At 37.1% G+C, this 23,200-nt stretch overlaps 1 protein-coding gene across 2 annotated transcripts; it reads left to right on the forward strand.

The window, feature by feature from the left end:
- The first annotated feature begins 127 nt into the window (after window positions 1-127).
- On the forward strand, window positions 128-23,200 carry CLEC2B (C-type lectin domain family 2 member B). 2 transcript variants are annotated; one of them, XM_036300601.1, is made up of 6 exons: window positions 128-357; window positions 12,925-12,999; window positions 15,606-15,769; window positions 20,567-20,670; window positions 21,830-21,976; window positions 23,003-23,200. In XM_036300601.1, the coding sequence occupies exons 1-5, from the start codon at window positions 282-284 to the stop codon at window positions 21,945-21,947; spliced, it is 537 nt and encodes a 178-aa protein (XP_036156494.1). In that variant the 5' UTR covers window positions 128-281; the 3' UTR covers window positions 21,948-21,976; window positions 23,003-23,200. The 2 variants fall into 2 exon arrangements, with proteins under 2 accessions (XP_036156494.1, XP_036156496.1); XM_036300603.1 differs by lacking the exon at window positions 12,925-12,999.

The raw sequence follows: 23,200 nt of genomic DNA on the forward strand, positions 1-23,200 counted from the left end.
ATTGTTGAGATGTCCCTCTATTTCCTCCCCATTGGCCACCTCCATCCAGTTTCTGGCCAATCCCAGGCCTTCATCTTCTCTTTTTTTAACTTCCTTTCTGATTCTTTCTAATTTCCTTTCACGCGGCGAGAGTCGACTAAGGATCTTAGTCATACGGTTAGTTTCATTTTGAGAAATATTATTTAAACGTGTTTACCTTATAAAAGTAGGAAGACCATACCTTGAAGCTGTGTTGTAAAGACGACATTTTTGCTTTAAAGTGAAAACTTTGAAGAGCAATTATGAAAAATATAGTGAATAACTTCGCCTCATCTGCCCTGCAGGAAGAGGTGCCAGAAACTGATTCAAAAAAGCAAGGTAAGTCCACTTTCAATTGTGCAGAATCAAGGTGACTTAGTGAAATTATGAAGCCTAATGTTAAAAACTTAGAAAAACTTAGAAAACATGAAATGAGTTTTGTAGTTTCTCCCATCATGGCAAAAAAAATCCTATTGAAAAATAGAACAGCCGAAACCGGTTTGGCTCAGTGAATAGAGCGTCAGCCTGCAGACTGAAGGGTCCCAGGTTCGATTCCGGTCAGGGGCATGTACCTGGGTTGCGGGCAATCCCCAGTGGGGGATGTGCAGGAGGCGGCTGATCGATGTTTCTCTCTCATCGATGTTTCTGACTCTCTATCTCTATCCCTTCCTCTCTGTAAAAAATCAATAAAATATATTTTTAAAAAAAAGAAGAAAAAAAAGAAAAATAGAACAACAAAATTCAGATTTGTAACTATTTTGTTCTTTTAATTCAGATTCACTTTATCGTAATTAAGAATGGAAAGGGATTAAGAGTAGCTTAAAACTGTTCAAGACTTAGATTCACTTTAATTTAGTATTTAATAATGGTATTACTGGAAAAAGATGTTAAATATATTCTATGTACTCATTCAAGGACTAGAATACACAGAAGATATTAAAATTGGCCAATATTTGTGATATTTTAAAAGACTGTTTATAGGCTTTGAGGAACTCAAGATATACTACACTTCAGATTTTTAATAGCAGAAAGATTATCTGCCCATCTTACTCTTATCTAAGTAATTGCTTGTATCCTGATATTTTTGAGGATGAGGGAAGAAAATGTACTAAAAAAAAATACCCTTAGAAAACAACTAGGTATTACTTGGATGTATTAAATAACAAACTCAGATACCAATTCTAAATCTGACAGGAAATCTTTTCAAGTTATTTAAATAGAGCTCTTTATAGTCATACTATGGTGAAGAAGAGAGGAAATGAAACTAAAATGCATAATATCTAGCAATCCATGATTTGGAGATTGTTGTGAATTGACATTTTCCACTGAATTTTATTTAAACCTACCAGTACATGTAAATCAAAAATTATTGTTGCCGTTCATATCAGAATGCATACTAGAATCCTCTCTTTTTTGTTTTTGACAATTTAATAATTCTTTCTAAGGTTAAATCAAAGAGGGTTGGGGAAAAAAATGGAATCAAATATTATATGGTAACATGAAAATATCTGAACAAAAAGTTTTAAGAATACTTTCTAGCCATGCATAAAATCAGTGTTAAGTTCAACTTTATGTATCAATCAACAGTTTGGATTTATATGTTGTATGTGTAAATAAGTTCTATGTACCACACAAATATATTCTATAAGTTACTTAAGATTGTATTGCTTTGTTTTGGGGGAAGCAGCAAAAGTTATGCTCCAGAAACTGATTTTGTCTTTGTCACAGGAATTTACATAATTCAGATTCCCTGTGGTAATGTTAATAATTTCATAAGCCAGTAACATACAGGATAATATCTCTTAATAAGCGAATAAAGAAATAACATACACCCAACCAATGATAGATTATTAATCTATTCCAGGCAAGGGGGATAAAAGAATAAAGTCTAAATTTAATGCGAGGTGTAGCTTTTTACACTTAGAGTTATTTAGGAAGGACAGCTATCAAAGGAGAGCTGATTTCCAACTGCCACATGAAAGTTAAAGTACCCTGTTGCTAGGAAACAAAAAAGCAGGTGTTGGCTGCCTCCTTTTTTTTTCTTTTTAATATATTTTTATTGATTTCAAAGAAGGGGGAGGGAGAGGAAGATAGAAACATCAGTGATGAGAGAGAATCATTGATGGGCTGCCTCCTGTACCGCCCCCACCAAGGATCAAGTTCGCAACCTGGGCATATGCCCTAACCTGGAATCGAACCATGACCTCCTTGTTCATAGATCGACACTCAACCACTGAGCCACATGGATCGGGCAGCTGCCTCACTTTCTATGTTGCCAACGAGATAGTACTCCTTATCGTAGGAGCTAATACCCCAAGGGTTTTGGGAGAGTTTTGGTGAAAGGAAGTATAGTCAATAATATTGTGATAAATTTGCATGATGACTGATTACTAGTGTTAGTGAGTGATCACATTGTAAGGTGTTTAAGTATTGAGTCACTATATTGCACACCTGAAACTAATAAAATATTGGTTACTAACTATATTTAAATAAAAATAACAAAAATGAAAAATGTATAAATTAAAAGTTTAGGAAAGAGTGTGCTCACCCAAACCAAAACTCTCAAATAGTTCTCACAAACTCTCGGTATTTATAGCCTCAATATCTCAGTGACAGCTGAGGAACTTATCATGACAATAGACGAGATGATAACATGCTGAAACAACTTCATTCTCATATCAACTTTGCTTCTAAAAAGAACTTATTTTTTTTGTCTTTGTCATAAACGAATGAATTAAGGCAACTTCACTTAAACCATAAAGTGAATTTGAAATTACATTAAGTCATATCTATATGTGTAATAGAGAAATATGCTAATTAACTGGGATGCCGTAATGGGTCAACCTGACAGGAGGAGGTTGCGCACGCAGCAGCGGGTGTGGGGCGGTAGGGGTCTCCGTGTACCTGCGCTGAGGGAGGGCCTGATCAGTAGCAGCCCAGGCTGCTTCAAGGGCCAGAGAGGGAGGCAGGGCTGGACCTGGACTCGAGGGTGGATGGCGCCACGCAATTTTGAATCGCACACTAGGCTCCTAGTTTGTGTATAATATTATATATGAAGTATATAGATATATCATTTGAAATTATAAACACCCTTGTAAAAGTAATAACTGTGTGATATAACTTATTCATATGTTTATTTTGGATTATTTTTTTATATTTTCTTATTTCTACTTATTGATTGTTTATGATTTTTTTCAATAGATATGAGCTAGCCCTAACTGGTTTGGCTCAGTGGATATCAGCCTGCGGACTCAAGGGTCCCAGGTTCGATTCTGGTCAGGGGCATGTACTTTGGTTGCGGGCACATCCCCAGTAGAGAGTGTGCAGGAGGCAGCTGATCGATGTTTCTCTCTCATCGATGTTTCTAACTTTCTATCCCTCTCCCTTCCTCTCTGTAAAAAATCAATAAAATATATTTTTTTAAAAAATAGATATGAGCTAGAAAGTAGGGTATTTTGTTTGACTTTAAATTCATTGACTCTTTCCTTTCAACCCTCTGTGGAGAAGATTAGATTCAGAAATTGAGAAAAATTAGTCAAATCAATGGAGCTTCTCTTTGAGGAAAAACAATTGGAATCCTTCACAATTTAGTTTATCATAGAGGTTAATTAGAACTATTTCAGTTATATTGTGTTAACCAAAGAGAGGTTTAGCCTGTAATTCAGAACAAAAAATACATATCTGAACAAAAGGAGTTGCAATCCTGGAGACACAGATGCAAGTGGCAATGTAAATTGTGTTCCAGCGAGAGCAACAACAGAAAAGCACAGGAGTTAAAAAAACAAAAATCACAAAATGCACTTGTTTCATGCAAATAAATGATTGCTGGCTAGGTTACCAAGAATTGTTTATGCAATACGCTAACAAGGGAGGCAAAGACTAGAAGGAAGAGGTTAAGCCAATATGTGTTCATGCAGCAATTGGTGTTTTGGGATGAGTCAGCCTGGGGCTGAGTTTAGCAATAAGTTAAGCAATTTAGCCCCTTTGAAAACTAAGGCAAAAATGTGCATACCCGCCCCGCCCCCCATTCCTTAATGGGCTCCAGACTCTAGTTTCAGTAACTCTCTTAGCAATGCTTATTCCATTTTATTTTCTCCACTATAATTGTTACTTAAATAGGTTTTTTTTATTGAGCTGTCCTAGGATGTTATGTTTTTTATTTACATTCCTTTGTTGAACACATAAGGACTGAGAAACTTTGAAATTCATGTATTTTTAAGTTAAAATTTAGTTGACATATAGTATTACATTAGTTTCAAGCATACAACATAGTGATCTGACATTTACATATCTTACCCATGTGCTCATCACACTAAGTCTAGTAACCATCTGTTAATACGAAATTTATAGTGGGAGACCAATGTTTTCTGTTGTTTGGTTTTTTGGATAAGAATAGAAAGGAGGGCCTTGTATAATGAAAGCTATTTAAACTGATTGTAGAAAACTAGATTTTAGGGCTCAGAGGAAAAGAATTCCAAAAGAGCCTGACTACCTACTTAAAATCATGAATAGGAAAATGTACTTAAAATTTTCATTTAATATGCAGTAAATAATGTTTACCTCCTCCCATACATAATTAAAATATGGAATGATGGGACAGCTAACACAAGAAAAAATAATAAGAAAAACTGATTGTACTTAATTCCTTTTAAAAGGCAGACCTTCTGAAAACAACATAGTTATATTATTCAATTTAAAAAAGAGATAGTGTTATTTAATGGTTGAAGAGATATGTGCTAAAATGAGGTAAGAAAATAAAGTTATACATTGTAACTATTTGATCAAGATTTTTGAACCTGTGATATTGATAATATCCTTTTGTCCACCATACCAGTCTATGGACAGATAAACAGACTGCCATCAAATTGACTTGACTGATGGCATAGAAAAAGGGGAAACAAGTATTTGTTTCCAGGATGCCTAATATTTGAAGAAAACTAATAAGAAATTAAATAAATTAATGAGATGATATTTGAAAGGTGATTAAAAGCCTGGACTCAAGTTCTGAACTGCGCCATCCATATACGGCACCAAAAAAGGCTGAAAAGACAGAAGTATGTCCTGTTTCTCCTCTTTTTGACCTTTGCTACATTGGAGACAGGGTCTTACAAGGAACAATCCTTTCTTTTGTACTTTAGACCACAACCCTTCTAGTCTAGGCAAGAATTCTTTTTAATTTAATTATTTCATCCCCCTCCTGCAGGCATCTTCAATTCATCCCTTTACTCTAGATCAGTGGTCGGCAAACTGCAGCTCGTGAGCCACATGCGTCTCTTTGGCCCCTTGAGTGTGGCTCTTCCACAAAATACCGACTTCTGCACGTGGGCCACGAAGTTTCCATTGCACTGTACGTGCGCGCCCCCCAATGGTAGTAGAGAACTTTTAAAAACACGAATTTAGTAATGCCAAACACATATTTAAAAATTCAATGGCTTCCCATTATACTTACAAGAAAATCAAGGTATTTTCCAGCGCCTTCAAAGCTTAACATCATTTAGCTCCTTTACTCTTACCTAGTCATGCTTGTTATATTATTCTTTGCTGCACACTTTTAATCTTTTTCCTGATTCAAGGAACCTGCACTTGCTGTTCTTGTTGCTTGAAATGTTTTCTCTTGTTTCTTTCATTTGATTAATGTCCAAAACGTTCATGGAAAACATGTGGTCCATAGTTAATATAAATCCTGCTTGTCTGAAAGATTTGAACCCGGACCCATCTATCTAAAGCTACCAGGACAGGGAGGCTTATAATTGGCAGCACAGCCACAACACAATTGTTGGACCAACAAAACATGATCATATTTGAAAGTATTAATTCTGTAAACCCAAAGTAGAAATAAATATTATGGGCTATTTGAACCCAGGGATGTTTTCTTAAGCATGGGCATTTTAGACAAGTATCAAGGACCACTTGTGGATTTGGTGAAGGCCAAATATGCTCTGGACATTTTGGACAGGGTCAAGTATCAAGGACATTTGGGTATAGACTAAAATGTCTTTGTGGGTGTTTTATTTTTATGTATTTATGTATGCATGGATAGATGGATGTGTTGGGGTCCAGCCCCAGCGGGTCCAGGGGTTCCCAAAGGTGTGGACGGAGTCGGCGAAGAAGGAATGACACGGAGGCAGTGTTCAGTTGGTCAGCATGGTTGGGTTCTCTCTTTATTGTCCTGTTACATCTATATTTATACTATTTGATCCCATAAGCATGCTTCTATAATTACAGCGTGGTATGTTTCGGGAAATCTTCTACAGTTCCTAGTTTCATTTTCATTTCAACCTGTATCTATCTAGTTCTGTTGGTTTTAATCTTGTCTAGGTTAATCTCTGTGTTTCCATTACAAGGGCTATTCCAAGGTCACTGTTCTATTGCTCTACTGATAAGCTACACGGAAGTGACTGAAGCATATTATCCTACCCAGTAAAGGCTATGTCCTCCCAGCCTCGCTGCTTGCCTTCCCTGGGACTGCCCTGTGTCGGTGGGTCTCCAGGGGTATAGGCTTTGGTGCTTTCCCTGGTGGGCAGACCCCTGGGGATGCGGGCCCAACAAGTCCCAGATTTATTGCCAACAGTCTTAGTCCAAGTTCTTCATAAGTAGTACATGGTATTTCTGTAACACTAGGGGGATTTACTGATTTATTCTCTTCCTTAGTCCTGTTAACCCCTAACCTGGGGAAACAACCTTTCTCGGGGAGGTGGTCCTGGTTAAAACACATAGCACTAAGAGGGGGAGTAAACATATGTCATATATGCCAGGTCCCTTGAAACATAAGCTGTGCAGATGTTTCTTCCCTGCGGCGACTGCGTCAAGCAGCAAGGGTGGCTTCCAGCATGAATGTATGTATGTATTTATTTATTTATTTATGTTAATCCTCACAGAATGATATTTTTCCCATTGAATTTTAGAAAGAGGGAGAGAGAGAGAGAGAGAGAGAGAGAGAGAGAAATATCAATGATGTGAGGGACATCGGTTGGTTGCCTCACCCAGGACCCAGCTGGGGCTGAGGATAGAACCTGAAAACCAGGTATGGTCCATGTTCTTGACCAGGAATCAAACCTGCCACCCTTCCGTGCATGGGCCCATGCTCTAAACACTGAGGCACACTGGCCAGGGCATTGTGAAGGTTTAGACAGGGCCAAATGCCTTGCAAGATTTGGTGTACCTGGCCACTGCTCATATTTTAGGTCTTGGTTTTAACATCATTTCCCCAGAGTGACCTCCTACCTATGCTTTTTAGGCTCTCCCCTGTTATTAATTCAGAGGACCCTGTTTATTGCCTTTCTCACTTTTGTTGCAAATTGTAATTTTTAAATTCGTTTTTATCAGTTTGTCAGTCTTTTCCAAATGTATCTTCCAGGAGAGCATGCATTAGGTCTTTCTTGATTACTATTGCATTAATGGAAACTAGCACATAGTAAGTGACTTAACATTTGTTAAAGGATGAAAGAATAAATAAACAATGCTGGTTCAAAGGTGAAGCATTGCAGATACTATAGTTCATGCTTATTGTGTAACTTTGAAATTCTGGATAGGAAGAAGAAATGCACAGCTAACGACAGGCATTTCAGAAATTTGGAAGAAACTTATAAGATTAGCCCCTACTCCATAATTATATTTCTCAAATAGTTAAATAAAAGTTGGGTGGCTCAGAAACAATGCTGATGTTCTTTTGCTGCATTTCTTTTCCCTCCTTATGGTACTCTTTAAAAATGATTTTATTTTGAATTTTTATCAGTACTAGTATTTTCATGTATTGCTCATGATAATTTAGATTAGTACCATACTTTTGGAAGAATATTTAACCAATATATATCAACTTATTTATTTTTAAATTTTTATCTTAAAAAGATAATTAGATAAGTATGCAAAAATACATTTAACCTATATTTATTTAGTTCTGGTTGAAAAAAATAGGAATGACCCAACTTAAAGATCCATAAGAAGAGGGTTAATGTTTATTCTAATGGCATAGCCATATAAAAGAGTTTTATCAGACATTAAAATTGTGATGTAAAATTACACTTTTGCATGGTGGATAAATTTATCTGTTTCTCTGAATGAACAACCACCCCAAAGTTTTAGTGGCTTAAAACAATAATCATGATAGTGTTTTAGAAGACCAGAGAAAAACAAGCAACCCTTAGAGAAATAGAGTTATACAGCTTTATTATGCTGGCGGACTCAGAGGAGGTTGCCTCTCAAATTCTGAGCCAACCAATATGGTGGAAGCCCCGCTTTTATCTCCTTTTGGTGTCTTTGTCCTCCAAATATGGATTATACTTCCAGGCCTTTCACAGGCTTTGCAAAAAGCCCCAGGTGTTGGGGGTCTTGAGACCATACCTAAGAGCCTGGCCTGTCACCAGTGCTGATAACCCCCCTCTGGGGGCTGTGTGCTGTTCATGGTTTATGGTCTCTGTAAAATGTGAGCATTTAGGTAACAGGTCTTGCAAGACCAGTTTGTGGAGAAAGGGGTAATGACTTAATTACAGGTTATCAGTAATGCACATTAGACTGCTGGCACAGATTCAGATTGCTAGCCCCCCAAATATCAGGGTTACATTGGAATTAGCCTTTTAGCCTTCTCATTAGTGCTGGTGGCTTTATGGGTTAGGAATGTGGACAAGATTCTGTGAAATGGCTCATCTCCATGTTATACCAACTGCTATATTTGGGAAGGGACTGAGGATCCAAATGTCTTCATTCACAGATTTAAGTCATCACTCACAAATTTAAGCCTTAGTGATTGGATTCAGCTGTTTATCCACTATATCCTCTTTCTCTCTCTCTCTTTCTCTCTGTCTCATTTTTTAAGACAGTGACTGGGCTCTAGACTATTGAAAATAGAAATTGCAATATCTTTTTAGGCATGTGCTATAATGTGCTAGACCAGTGGTTCTCAACCTTCTGGCCCTTTAAATACAGTTACTCATGTTGTGACCCAACCATAAAATTATTTTCATTGCTACTTCATAACTGTAATGTTGCTACTGTTATGAATCATAATGTAAATATCTGATATGCAGGATGGTCTTAGGCAACCCCTGTGAAAGGGTTGTTCGACTGCCAAAGGGATCATGACACACAGGTTGAGAACCACTGTGCTAGACTGTCATTTCTACCATATCTTATTGGGCAAAGCAAGGCACAAAGCCAATTCATACTCAAGTGTCAGGAAATATAGTGTACTTCTTGATGGGAGAAGTAGCAAGATCATGTGTGCAAGGGATGGTAGACACAGGAGGAACGATTCATTGGGCGCCATTTTAAACAGTGTGCCACAGTAGTAAGAACACATTAACTGAAAATATTAAATTACATGACAATGGGCACATGATAATTGTACTCATTTAAGATTATGTGTATTTTGGAGAGAGGTTATATGTGTGAAAATAGAATTAGAGAGATACATAGATGGAAGGATGTTAACTCAAATGAGAATGCTAATTTTGTCTAAGCAGTGTACATATGGATGCATTTTACTAGTAAATACTATTTTTAACACATATACTATGGAAAAAAGTATTCAACAAAAGAATAGTTCTTTACTAGGTGAATAAGAGGAATGATAAACACTCTCAGTGTTTATAGTCTATCTTAAGGTAACATTTATAAATTTTTAAAATTTGTAATAAGGATAAATAGTTTATAATCATGTAAAATAAAAATATTTCATTTTTTAAAAGTTATATACCATTTTTCTCCAAAAATGGGCACTAATAAAAAAGAAAAACAATTTCTGGTCAGAGATGAGATGCGTTCTACTGATTTTGCCAATGAGGAAATATATACAGCCAGAAAAAAATAATGACTTATCCAAGTTCCCATTGTTTGCTTGTGGTAAAAATTATAATCCCAAATCTTTTGATTGATTATTCTATGACTTTTCAAATATGCTATTCAGTCTACAGTTTAAAATAAACTTTTCATTATTTGGAAAGTAGATTTTCTTAGAAACATTAAAAGAATGTTAGGATGTCCTGATACTTTACCATAAAGCAGTGATTTTAAAATAGTGTGCCATGGTACAACTGGTGTGCTACAAGTATCTCTAAAATATGTAATACCTGACTGTTTAGGCAGGGTCACTGACCTCTTTTTCCTTAAATTGTCAAATAAAAAAGAAAATGACAACAATCAACAATATCCATCTGCTGTAAATGAATCAAAATTATACCTATTTTTGTCAGATCAGCAAAAAATATATTTTCTAGTGTGTTGCAGAATTTTAGTAGTTAGTTTATATGTGCCATGAGATGAAAAAGGTTGGAAAATCACTGCCATAGAGGAAATGTAGTGAAGGTCTGGGAGTGGCTCCAGGCCTGAGGAAATTCTGGCCTAAAGACACATACATCTTTGATTCCTTGTGCCGGGGTCCAACCCCAGCAGGTCCAGGGGTCCCCAGGGGTGTGGATGGAGTCGGCGAAGAAGGAATGACACAGAGACAGCGTTCAGTTGATCAGCAGCCTAGCCAGGATCTCTAGCCAGGATCTCCAGCCAAGTTCTGGTCTGGATCTCCAGCGAAGTTCTGCTTAGGATCTCCAGCCAGGTTCTGTGTCCATGTTCTCTTGCTAGGTTCTCCAGGTTCTCCAGCCAGGTTCTGTAGCCATGTTCCCTCACTAGGTTCTCCATCCAGGTTCTGTCCAGGTTCTCCAGCCAGGTTCAGTCACCAGGTTCTAGTCAGGTTCTTTTGCCATGCTCTATCCAGGTTCTGTAGCCAGGTTCTGTCTCTAGGTTCTGTTGCCAGTTTCTGTCCAGGATCTTTTGCCATGTTCTCTCCAACGAAGTTCTTCTGTCTGTGTAGGTTCTGTCTTCTAAGTTCTGTGTGTAGGTTCTGTCTTCTGAATTCTGTCTTGTTACATCTGTATTTATACCAGTTGATTCCAGTCCTATCAATCTATTACAAAGGTTAGGGCGTTTCTTATCTCCATTCCAGGGAGTAAAGATTATGTAGCTTAAGCATGATTGTTCATAGTTAAAGTGATTAATTACCCTCCTGGCACTTAAGTTAAGAGGTTTTATTCCCTCCCTAACTTCAGGGGAAAATCCCTACCTGGGGAAACAACCTTTCTCAGAGACCTTGGTTAAAACACATAGTGCCAAGAAGGTGAGCAAACATATCAAGAACCGTATGCCATATATGCCAGGTCCCTTGAAACAGGAAGCACGGACCGGCTCCCGGCAAATTCCCCCTTTTTTATTTTTTAAAAGCAGGCATTAAAAAGAAAAACCCAAAATGCTCTCTTGTATCCATTTTAAGAGTAGGATTGGCGCTTTCTGCTATTACCTGAGTCCTGATCTATCACCCCAGGGAGAGCTTGCCAATCCTGCACTTTCCCGGGGTGAAAAGGCTGCAGTGGGGTTAAGGATAAGGCTCCTTGGGCCTACCTCCTCCCATGCCTTTACATTTACCTTTCCTTCCTCAGAAAAGCATGGACATACTTCTTGTATAAAAAGTTCTGTCTGACTGGGAGTAACCTTAACTCCTCTGCTAGCAAGCATATGTGTTAAAAGATCAATACAGAGTCTTCTTTCTTTGGACTCAGTATGGCACATCTTCTCAATCTAAGTTCTGTACTATCCACCTTCTTACCCTATTTATCCTCTATAGGGGGGTCTGTAGCACCCTGGTGGAGTCCTATCCGTCCCGAGTGTGGGGGTTTTCAAGTGGGGGGCTTACCTAGGGGAATTCTGTTCCAGGGGTTCCCAAAGGTGTGGACGGAGTCGGCGAAGACTATCCACCCTCTTCCTACGGTGGAGTCCTCTCCGTCCCAAGTGCAGGGCGCTTGCCTAGGGGGTCCCTGTTCGGGCGCCATATGCCGGGGTCCAACCCCAGCAGGTTCAGGGGTCCCAAAGGCATAGACGGAGTTGGTGAAGAAGGAATGACACAGAAACAGCTTTCAGGTGATCATCATAGCTGGGTTCTCTTGTCAGGGTCTCTAGCCAAGTTCTGGTCTGGATCTCCAGCGAAGTTCTGCTTAGGATCTCCAGCCAGGTTCTGTGTCCATGTTCTCTTGCTAGGTTCTCCAGGTTCTCCAGCCAGGTTCTGTAGTCATGTTCCCTCACTAGGTTCTCCAGCCAGGTTCAGTCACCAGGTTCTAGTCAGGTTCTCTTGCCATGCTCTATCCAGGTTCTGTAGCCAGGTTCTGTCTCTAGGTTCTTCAGCCAGGTTCTCTTGCTAGGTTCTGTCTCTAGGTTCTGTTGCTAGTTTCTGTCCAGGATCTTTTGCCATGTTCTCTCCAACGAAGTTCTTCTGTCTGTGTAGGTTCTGTCTTCTAAGTTCTGTGTGTAGGTTCTGTCTTCTGAGTTCTGTCTTGTTACATCTGTATTTATACCAGTTGATTCCAATCCTATCAATCTCTATTACAAAGGTTAGGGCGTTTCTTATTTCCATTCCAGGGAGTAAAGATTATGTAGCTTAAGCATGATTGTTCATAGTTAAAGTGATTAATTACCCTCCTGGCACTTAAGTTAAGAGGTTTTATTCCCTCCCTAACTTCAGGGGAAAATCCCTACCTGGGGAAACAACCTTTCTCAGAGACCTTAGTTAAAACACATAGTGCCAAGAAGGTGAGCAAACATATCAAGAACAGTATTCCATATATGCCAGGTCCCTTGAAACAGCAAGCATGGACCGGCTCCCGGCATCCTTGGACTATTACAATAAAATCCATGGTAACACTTGAAGTGGATATAAGGATGTCCTGAGAAATTTCAAGCAAAAAAAATAAAAATCAGAATTTTTTTCTCATATGACAAACAGGAAAAAAAATTGTTTTGTGTCATTTCCTTGTGAAGTAGCAGAATAAAATTGCCTAAAGAGGTTTTTAGAAACAGTTATGAGTACAAACTTTAGTTTTTCTTGTAGCTGTTTCTTAATCTAAAAATATTTTTTTTGCTGTTTTTCAGGTGTTAACAAATATAAGGTGTCAATTATTGGATTACTTGTAATTATTTCCATTCTTGTTGCCTTAATTATATATGGTGAGTAAATTTCATACTTTATTTCTTCATCTTTTTTTTCTTTCCCCCTGTTCAGGTCTTCCTATTGAAACAGGAATTTTAGGGGAATAGATGCAGGCTTAGGGAGTTTTTAGAATTGGGGTCCATGGGAAAACACAGGGCTACAGCTTGGGAGAAGGTACATCTCCATAACACAAGGAAGCCAGGTGCAGTCACATTTCCATAAGACAAGGAAGCAGCAACAGGTATATCTCCATAACACCAGGAAACCAGGTGCAGGGAGCAGCAACAGTTGCATTTACATAAGACAAGGGAGCTGGAAGTAGCCAAAAAGGTCTATATTTACAAAATAAAGAGAAAGGAAGAAAATGCAGAAAGAAAAGAACAATGAAGGACTGGGGCATCACATGTCCCATATGAGGTGCCACCTTTGAGCCTAGGAGTTACCCTAGTAACCAGACTAAGGGAATAGTGGCCAATCAAAGGGGATATCAAGGCACCAGGATATGCAGCCTTTATAAGCCATAGGGGAAAAAACTCAGCGGGACCCTTTTTCCCCCTCCCCACGTGGGAGTCCATTCTGTGGGACTCTTTTCCTCTCCTCACCTGGTAGTCTGTACTTGCCCTTCAATAAATTTCCACCTTTGCTATACCACTTTCTGTCCGTGATTCATTCTTCGATTCTGGCGGAGAAAGAATCTGGGTTCCACTCCAAAAATTCCACTTCATTATTAAATGATTCTTTTTCTTTTTGTTTCATCATGATCTTTTCTTATTATTTTCATTCCCTTCCCTTTAGTCACGATATATTTAATGGCATCAATGAATGAGTTATTATGAAATATGCGACCTATGTAAGGCATTGGGAGATGCAAAAATTAAGACAAAATTGTTCACCCTGATAATGATAATCACTATTTTGATTTCTGTTGCATAGGTTAGTTTTCCCCATTTAAAACATTTCTGCATAAATAAAATCATGCAATTTGCATGTATCCTTTGCATCTTATTTCTGTTGTTCCACATTATGCGGTGTTATTCTTCCATCTCATAACATGAAGCAAAATTTCATTGACTCATTGTGGAAATGAGTGTAGATAATAATTCAACCAATTGTTTTCTCTCTGTACACCCTTAATCACTAGCATCCCACTTATAACTGGTGATTAGATTAATGCATTTAAAGCAAATGACATTGAAAAATCAATATGATGATATCTCATCCTTAAGGTTCTGTTGCTTTAGAACTATTTTTGGAACCAAAAATAGACTCAAGTCTCCCTGTGTTCAGAAAAATAGACACTACAAATGTTTCAAGACTAGGACTTTAACACAAGAATTAGGAATAACATTATTATGAGAGGAGCTGTGGAGTTATGGTCTGGAAAGCTCTATCGTTGGAGGAGAAATAGCCACTCATAACTTTGGCTTAAACCACTAGTGTTTTAGGAGAATCCAGAGATTAGAAGAAAGTCTAAGAAGCTAACACGTCTAGCTGCCAAAGCTACTCATGAAGAAACCAATGAACTGCCAATGCCCACGTCTTTAGGAATAATGACTTCTGCTTCACTTCCCGTGTGGGTTCTTTTCATTGGTTAACCGAGAACTAATGGGTTACCTTCTTGACAACAGGCAATCTGACACATGCCTTGTTAGCTACATATTCTGTTTTATTCTTTCCATTACTTCCTTAGCATTTAACATGCTTCCTGCATTTTTACAGTCTAGTTTAAATTAGTATTTTTATTACGTGCTGATAATGCTAGGATTTTCTTATATTTCATTTACCCATAAATGACAAAGGTGACTTAACACAAGTGAAATTGACACAAATAACAATGGTTACTCTGAAATGCCTATGTATCATTGAGGTTAGGGGTAAAAGTGTACTGCAAATCAGTGAGCTAGATAAGATGCCTTAATGAGCCAATTAGTTAGAAGTCATCTTTATTGTGTGCTGGTTCAGAGCAGAATACCTCTGTCAAATTCTGAACTGACATAGGAAAGAGTATTCCCTTTTTATATCCTTCTAGGTCTTTGTATAAGTTATTTTTGCATCAGCTTGTAACCTTGAGTATATATCATATCTAGCAAACACCTGTCATATATATACAGACAACTTGAAACCTTGAGTACATATCATATCTATACAGACACCTGTAACCTTGAGTACATATCTATATAGACACCTGGCATCATTATCAGCATATCAGTTTCTTATGTTAGATGGCTAGCTTGCAAGGTCAGACAATTAAGTTTATCTTTTCTATTATTCAAGCTAAAAAACAATGTTATTTTACAGTCTAAAAATAACAGAGGGACTAGCAAAAATATAGCAAAGAATTTCAAAACAATAGAGAATTCCAAAACATTAGTTTCAAACAGCAGTTTTTCCAAAGGAGGGATTACTATTATGCTTCAAAAGGAATATGAGTGTCCTGTCAAATCCTGAGCTGCTGTCATTTAATGTAACAGGAATTTTTAAAAAACATGTTATGTGGTAGATATGCAATTCTAATCATGATTATAAACTTTTACATCACAATCCTGTCTTTCCCCAATAATCTCAAGTACAGAGGTATATTATTTCATCTGGTTCTTAGACTATGCATTTGTCTCATTTCTAGATAAATCCAGTCCTTCTACTCAGTATTTTTGCCCTGATGATTGGATTGGTTTTCAAAAGAATTGCTATTATTTCTCTAAACAAGAAGGGGATTGGAATTCAAGTAGACACAACTGTTCTACTCAACATGCTGACCTCACTGTGATTGACTCTAGAGAAGAAATGGTAAGTAATCTAATACATATAACTTATGAATTTTTTGTGTGTAAGGGCATTGGAAATATTCAAATTCCATTATGATTTTTAAAACTTTTTACACATGCCTATTTTTGTATATGGAATATTAAAGATGTTCATAGCCGGCCATGGAAGATACCTGATGATATTTTGTTTGGATAGTGTAACACATCAAGTTAGTAGACTTGGTAGTTATCTTTATATTTTAAGGAGTATAAATAGAAGAGTTTGATAATATTTTGAAAACTTTTAGTCCACAAACAGAGAACTGCTTCATGGTGGATGGGATTCTTCATTCCACCGTCCTCTGACTACTCACTATTGCTTTGCTGTCTGCCTCTGAGGTCCCATGGCAGCCTCCATCATAGCACTCACTACTGGTAATGCAATAGGTGTGTCATTGAAAGTTTCCCCCTAGACCAGCTTCCAGTAGTAATGATGAGCTTCCAGTAAGTAAATATTATGCTTTATTTGAAATTATATCTTTTGCTGTAGCATAAAGACAGATACAAATAAAAGTTTAATGAATATTTGTTGAATAAATATTATTTTCCGTGACAAATTTTTTAAAAATTTATCTTTATTGTTGAAAATATTACAAATATCCTCTTTGTTTCTGTTTCTCCTCCACATTGACCCCCTCCACCATGAACCTGCCCCTCCCAGGCCTTCACCACTCTATTGTCTATGTCCATGGGTTATGAATTTATGCATATAAATTCCCCAGTTAATCACTCCCCTCCCATCCCCCTCCCTGCCTTCCCTCTGATAATCTTTTTTTTTTTTTTTTTTTTTTTTTAGTAAAGACAATCTCCAAGAATAAGAGATTGAGAAACTCTGTAACTCTGCACTTGTGAAATCTGTTATTTTCCTAAATAAAGTTTACAGTAAACATATGGTTTTGCTTTTGTCTAATCTCTTTAAAAGGGTCAATATAAGAGATAATGTAATTTGGTTTAAATATTTTTGTGAATAATGTACAATTAAGAAGCATTTAAAATGTAAAGAGTACAGCACAGCAGTCAACATTGTTAGAATTGTATCTTACTTATGTGGTGAAGAGTCTATTTACATAATCTGCCTGATGATTGGTACAAATTTAAATGAATGTGAACCAGACTGGAACAATTTACAGATCAGTGCAAGGAAACTAAACTATTTTGGAAGCAAGAAAAGATATGTAAATCTGAATAAAATGTGAAAAACTAGATATGTTAAGAGCAGACACAGAAAATAAAATATGCTTAAATGAAAGAGCTTCTATAAATAATCTCACTCATGAATTTTGCAAGACTTTTATAATAAACATTCTGAGAACTATTTGTACTGCCTTTTACAGTTCCTCTTAAGGAAAAAGAGACTAATTTACCAGCAAAATGGAAAAATAATGAATGTTAATAAAATTCTTGAGGGATAAAGAAAGAACAAGGCATATTGTTTAAACTCTTCACTTACAGGAATCATGTTGGCAAAGACTGAAAAATAATGAATATTATGGAACACCAAGAACAGAAGTACACAACAATAGTTTTGAGCTTAAGGGAAATCATTAAACATAGCAAATAAGAATGATTGTACTATTTGGATTTTAAAAAAAAACTGATCTGCCGAAACCGGTTTGGCTCAGTGGATAGAGCGTCGGCCTGCGGACTGAAAGGTCCCAGGTTCGGTTCCGGTCAAGGGCATGTACCTGGGTTGTGGGCACATCCCCGGAGGGGGTTGTGCAGGAGGCGGCTGATCGATGTTTCTCTCTCATCGATGTTTCTAACTCTCTATCTCTCTCCCTTCCTCTCTGTAAAAAATCAATAAAATATATTAAAAAAAAAACTGATCATAAAATATTCTGATATATTTTGAAGATTGTTGATGCCTGTTATATACTACATTTTCTGAGCAAAATATAAGTGACCAACAGATTGAGATAAACCTGTCTGTGAAGGAGTGAAAAAAGTAACATATACAATAATTTTAATATTTTTATTGATTTTAGAGAGAGAGGAAGGGAGGGGAAGAGAGAGAAACATTGATAAATGCCGTAGTCTTTTCACAGCAAGGGTTCAGGAATCTGGAGAAGGGGCTGCGAATAAATGGATAAATAGACAAGAAATTTCAATTTGGAAGGCATTTTGGGGAGCCAGGGGAGTCTTAGCTCTAGTGACTAAGCTCTCCGAATCTCTGGACCCATGAGTTTTTATTAACACACTACTGGCCTGGTGCACGAAATTTGTGCACAAGGGTGGGGAGGTGTCCCTCAGCCCAGCCTGCACCCTCTCCAATCTGGGACCCCTTGGAGGATGTCTGATTGCCAGATATCCACAGGGATCAGGCCTAAACCGTCAGTCAAACATTCTTCTCGCAATCCGGGATCACTGGCTCCTAACTGCTCACCTGCCTGCCAGCCTGATCGCCCCTAACCACTCTGCCTGCCAGCCTGCTCACCCCCAACTGCCCCTCTGCCAGCCTGCTTGCTTCCAACTGCCTCCCCCCCCCCGCCAGCCTGCTTGCCCCCAATTGTCCCCCTTGCCAGACTGCTTGCCCTCAACTGCCTCCCCTGCTAACCTGCTTGCCCCCTCCTGCCCTCCCCCTCCCTGCCAGCCTGATCACCCCAACTGCCCTCCCCTCCTGGCCTGATCGCCCCTAACCACCTCTGCCTCAGCCCCACCACCATGGCTTTGTTTGAAAGGACGTCTGGAAGGTCTCCCAGTCTAATTAGCATATTACCCTTTTATTAATATAGATTTTGCCCTTTAGCAAAGCAGATATACATATCAAAGGTAAGGTCTAGTAAGCAATAATGGATTATCAGGTTAAGGGAAATTCCTTCAGCCATTTCTCCAGCAGCAGGTAAACAGGAAAAGATTATCAGTTTAGGGGAAATGCCTGCAGCTGTTCAGCAGTAGGTAATAATATATATATATATTTTCAGCCCTGCTGAAGTCCCAAGATCCATCAGCTTTCTGATGAACTTCTTGCATAATTATGACCTGATGGAATTTGCTTCCGGCAGATAAAACATCACATTGATCAGCTGTCTCTTGCACGCCCCCTGCTAGGGATAGAGCCTGCAACCCCAGCATGCACCCTGACTGAAAATCTAGCCTGTAACCTTGGGTGCATGGGATGACCCTCAACCAACTGAGCCGCATCGGCCAGGGCAATGTATTCAAGAATTGTAAGATTTTATGTAAAATAATTTAAAATATTGTATATATACATATATATATACAAAATATGTATAAGTTTAAATGAGATAAAACTTGTTTCATGAAATATTGTTTTGTTTATTTTCATCTACTTAAAATTATCTTGCATTTTTAACAATAAGCTATATGGGCACCCCTGTGTTAAACAATTAACGATTAATATTTTTTCATTGGACGGGTTCTAGAAAATGCACCTCCCAGTTGCCTGTCACCAAGACCACAGCTACTTGAACATCACCCAATTTTTCCATTATTCAATAATTTATATATACACATACAGGATGGGCAAAAATAGATTTACAGTTGCAAGTACACAAAACAGTTTATTTTTGCATTATTGTTCATTAATCATTGTATTATTTTTCATATGAATATATAGGCATAGGCATAGATCTCCCCTGCTGGTTTCCAATATGTTTATCCTTACATATTTTTTCTGCCTTCAGAGAAGCTCTTTGCTAAGTCTAGACTATGAATGTCTTTTTCTCCCTCACCCTCTATATGTATCATGAAATCTTCTCTTCCAGCTTTACCTCTTAAAGCACATTCTATGTGAAAGCCTCCCATAAAAACCAGATACTTCTTTTTTGTAAACTTTAATTTTAATTTGTGTTTGTTATATTCATTATCTTCCCCTTAACTAGTAGGATATTTTCTAACTCTATATTTACATAATTTTTCTCACTAAATTAAACCCTTTCAATCCAGGGGGAATATTTTATTAATCTGTTTCTTTGTAATCCCAAAGTTTAGCTCAATGAAATGAACTTTTAAAAAACAAATTTATAAAATGCTGCAGAGGATGGCATATTAAAATGACAAAAGCTACTGTGTCACTGCTACTAGTATTAGATAGAAATGGACCATGAGTATTGTGAGTTTTCACGATTCCTTTATATTTATCAACAACTGGAAACATGGAGTTATATAACGTAAGGCTGAAGGTTTCCCAGGCATGTACTCAGTAGCAGAGAAGACTCCATGACTTGAAAATGAGCTCAATTGTAACATTGAAGGAATAAGAAGGAGAAAAGAAGAAATATCAGGAAAAATTATAATTTCCCTGAATGATACCTTTAAAAATTAGAATATCTGCAAAAAATACAATCTGATAACTAGATTATAAAAGAACTAGTTATCTGAGGGGCATGAGAGAGAGAGAGAGAGAGAGAGAGAGACGAGAGGGAGGGAGAGAGAATAATTTTGGGAGAGAAGTTGAAGTAAAATACAACATGGAACTCAATATACTAGTAATTGCTAGGAACAGGAAAACCATTATAGTAAATATGTGATGATTAAAATGAGCTTCATAACAAACTGGATTTCCATAGATTTTTTTGTTTAAAAATACTGGAGGAATAGACTTTCATATTGAAAAATTATTAATTTGGAATAAGAAAGTATCTGAAAGAAAATGTTTCTCACATCTTTGTTTCATAAATAAGAAAACTGAGGGTCAGAGAGTAAAATATTTTTTATTTTCTGGTATAGCTTGGTGTTTAACATTTGTCACCTTGCTCCTCACAATAGGCTGTATTAAAAACTGAGAAGTAAAATTATGAAATTGATTTTGTCTCTAAAGGATTTTTTAAGACAACAAAGATGTGTTTTTGATCTCTGGATTGGGTTGGAGATGACAGAAAATCAAACAGGAACTTGGGTAAATGGAGGAATATTTAACAAATGGTGAGTTTCTTTCTATCTCAGATTATTTAAATTCAGACATGGGTTAGCTACATTTCTCTAGAGCCCAAGATTTGAGCACATGTTAAAAAGATGAAATGGAAAGATTGTATCATGTATTGAGATTAACTCCAGGAGTCAACCAGAGAGGCTGGGAATCGAGACATAAGGGGAATCCTCAGCCTGTGGCAGGGGGAGGACATGGGAGTGGGGAAGACATGGGGCAAGGGGAGGAAAGGGGACATACTTTAAACAAAAAAGATAAATTTAAAAAAGAGAACCTGGATCATAGCAATTAATAAATATTCACTGTTGTTAATTTGCTTTAAAATATATATATAAGGGGAAGATCGTGTACTTGGTTATTTTGAAAATAAAGACCTAAAATTCACAAACACAGTCCAAAAGAATTTAAACTTGTGCCTGATTCTAAATTATCTTTTCCAATTCTACATCTATTTTTCAAGCTTTGTGCTACATGTTTGCTGACATATTTTACAGTTCATGATCAATTTGTTGTTTATTTTAAGCTGATTTTATTTGCATTGATAACATAATTTATCCTGAGCTTTGTATCTTTCATTTTACAATAAGAAAAATTGGATTGAAAGACCTGAACTCACTGCACACATGATCTCGGTGTAACCAACCCAAATGATGACAGCCAGCCACTTTGCCACTTTAGTTTTTAGTCGAGGTTCTCAGTAGCAATGCAACGGACACATTGGACTGAATAATTCTTTGTTGTGGGTAGGGGGGCACTTTCCTGTGCATTGTAGGACGTTAGCAGCATCTCTGATTTTTCCCCACTCCATTTGTGACAACCAAAAATGTCTCCAGTTACTGCCAAGTGTCCCTTGTGGTGGGTGAGGGGAAGGCAAAATTGCCCCATTTAGAACCATTGATTTATATGAACTGGTGGTTCCCCTGATTACATATAACTCACTTAATGTAGTTTAATAAATATAAATGCTTGGAAGGCAGACTCTTATGGTCCAGTTTGGTGCAGATATCTTAACCCTAGCAAGAGAGCACTACTGGTATATCACAGTACACATTTTTAAGGTTCAGGCAGATATATTTTTTTAAAAGTGTTATTAGACAAGGGGAAAATTATAGGACTCCCTAGTACATAGTGTTTAATGTACTCTCTCTATTATAGGTTTGATGTGAAAGGAAATGAAAAATGTGCTTACCTCAGTGACGATGGTGTAGCAACAGCCAGATGCTACGCAGAAAGAAAATGGATTTGCAGGAAAAAAAAAAAAAGTACTACATAAACATTTCTGATTATGATTTATAACCATAGGTAATAAAGTTTTAATATCTTTTTTTCTTTCCCTCTGTATAACTTCACTTTTGTTAAATTTCTTCAACTTACGTTTTAACTTTTCATATGTCCTGGATCTTTGCTTTTCTATATCAATTTTAGAAGAATCTTGTAATTTTACAGAATCTATAGGTCAGTGTTGGCAGTATTATATTTATAAAATTATCTTCTTATTAATTTATATCATGTATCTTTTTTTGTTAATCCTCACCCAAGGGCATTTTCCCATTGATTTTTAGAGAGTGGAAGGGAGGGAGGAAGGGCGTCAGAGACAGACAGAGAGAGAGAGAGAGAGAGACATCAATGTGAGAGACATCAATGTGAGAGACACACCAATTGGTTGCCTCCCACATGTGCCTCTATTGGGGCCAGGGAATGAACCTGAAACCCAGGCATGAGCCCTTAACTGGGAATTGAACCCTTGACTTTTTGGTGCACGGGCTAACAGTCTAACTACTGAACACACTGGCCAATATGTATCTTCTATTGATTTTTGTCTTCTTATATAACTTACAATGTTTCTAAACAGTTACTGAAAATTATTTATTACATGCATCCTTATTTTATATGTAAAATGTTTCTCCTATTGGAGTTACATAATTTATTGTCTTTTAAAATAGTTGCTTCTGTAATAAAATACAACTGCTTTTGGTTATTTTTCTGTTCAACATCCATGCTGAAAGCTCTCACAATTTCAAATAATCTGTGGGTTATTGTAAATGCTACAAAATATAGCATTTAATAATAAGCTTTATTTTTTTCTGTGTTATAGCTATTACTTATTTCTTGTCTAATGAAAAAGGGAAAGACTGCCAGAGAGTTACTGATGGTAAATAGTGTTGACTTGTTTGACATTTTAAGGGAAATGTTTCAAATATTTCAACATTAGTGGTGTTTTATCTAGTTTTTAAAAATATAATTTTAAAGTGAGTTTTTTTTTCTTTTCCTTTTGTCTTTCTTTTTATCATTGACGCTATTACTACCATCAATGAATCAACAAACAAGATGTGGAGGAAAGAGAAACTTCGAAGGTCTGCATTCCCACCACTTTGGAAAACAATATGGAGTTTCCTTTGACCTAATGATCCCACTTCTGGGAATATATCTGAAGAAACCAGAGATAACAGTTTGAAAGAATGCATGCATCCCTATATTTATTGTAGCATTATTTTTATTTATTATGTTTTTACTGATTGCAGAGAG

The sequence above is a fragment of the Myotis myotis genome, unplaced genomic scaffold, assembly GCF_014108235.1.
Source record: "Myotis myotis isolate mMyoMyo1 unplaced genomic scaffold, mMyoMyo1.p scaffold_m19_p_3, whole genome shotgun sequence".
Lineage (NCBI taxonomy): Eukaryota > Metazoa > Chordata > Mammalia > Chiroptera > Vespertilionidae > Myotis > Myotis myotis.

Coding starts and splice junctions, on each gene's coding strand:
- CLEC2B (XM_036300601.1), top strand. CDS start 282: ATGAAAAATATAGTGAATAACTTCGCCTCATCTGCCCTGCAGGAAGAG. Junction 358..12,924: donor AACTGATTCAAAAAAGCAAG/GTAAGTCCACTT, acceptor GCTGTTTTTCAG/GTGTTAACAAATATAAGGTG. Junction 13,000..15,605: donor TGTTGCCTTAATTATATATG/GTGAGTAAATTT, acceptor TCTCATTTCTAG/ATAAATCCAGTCCTTCTACT.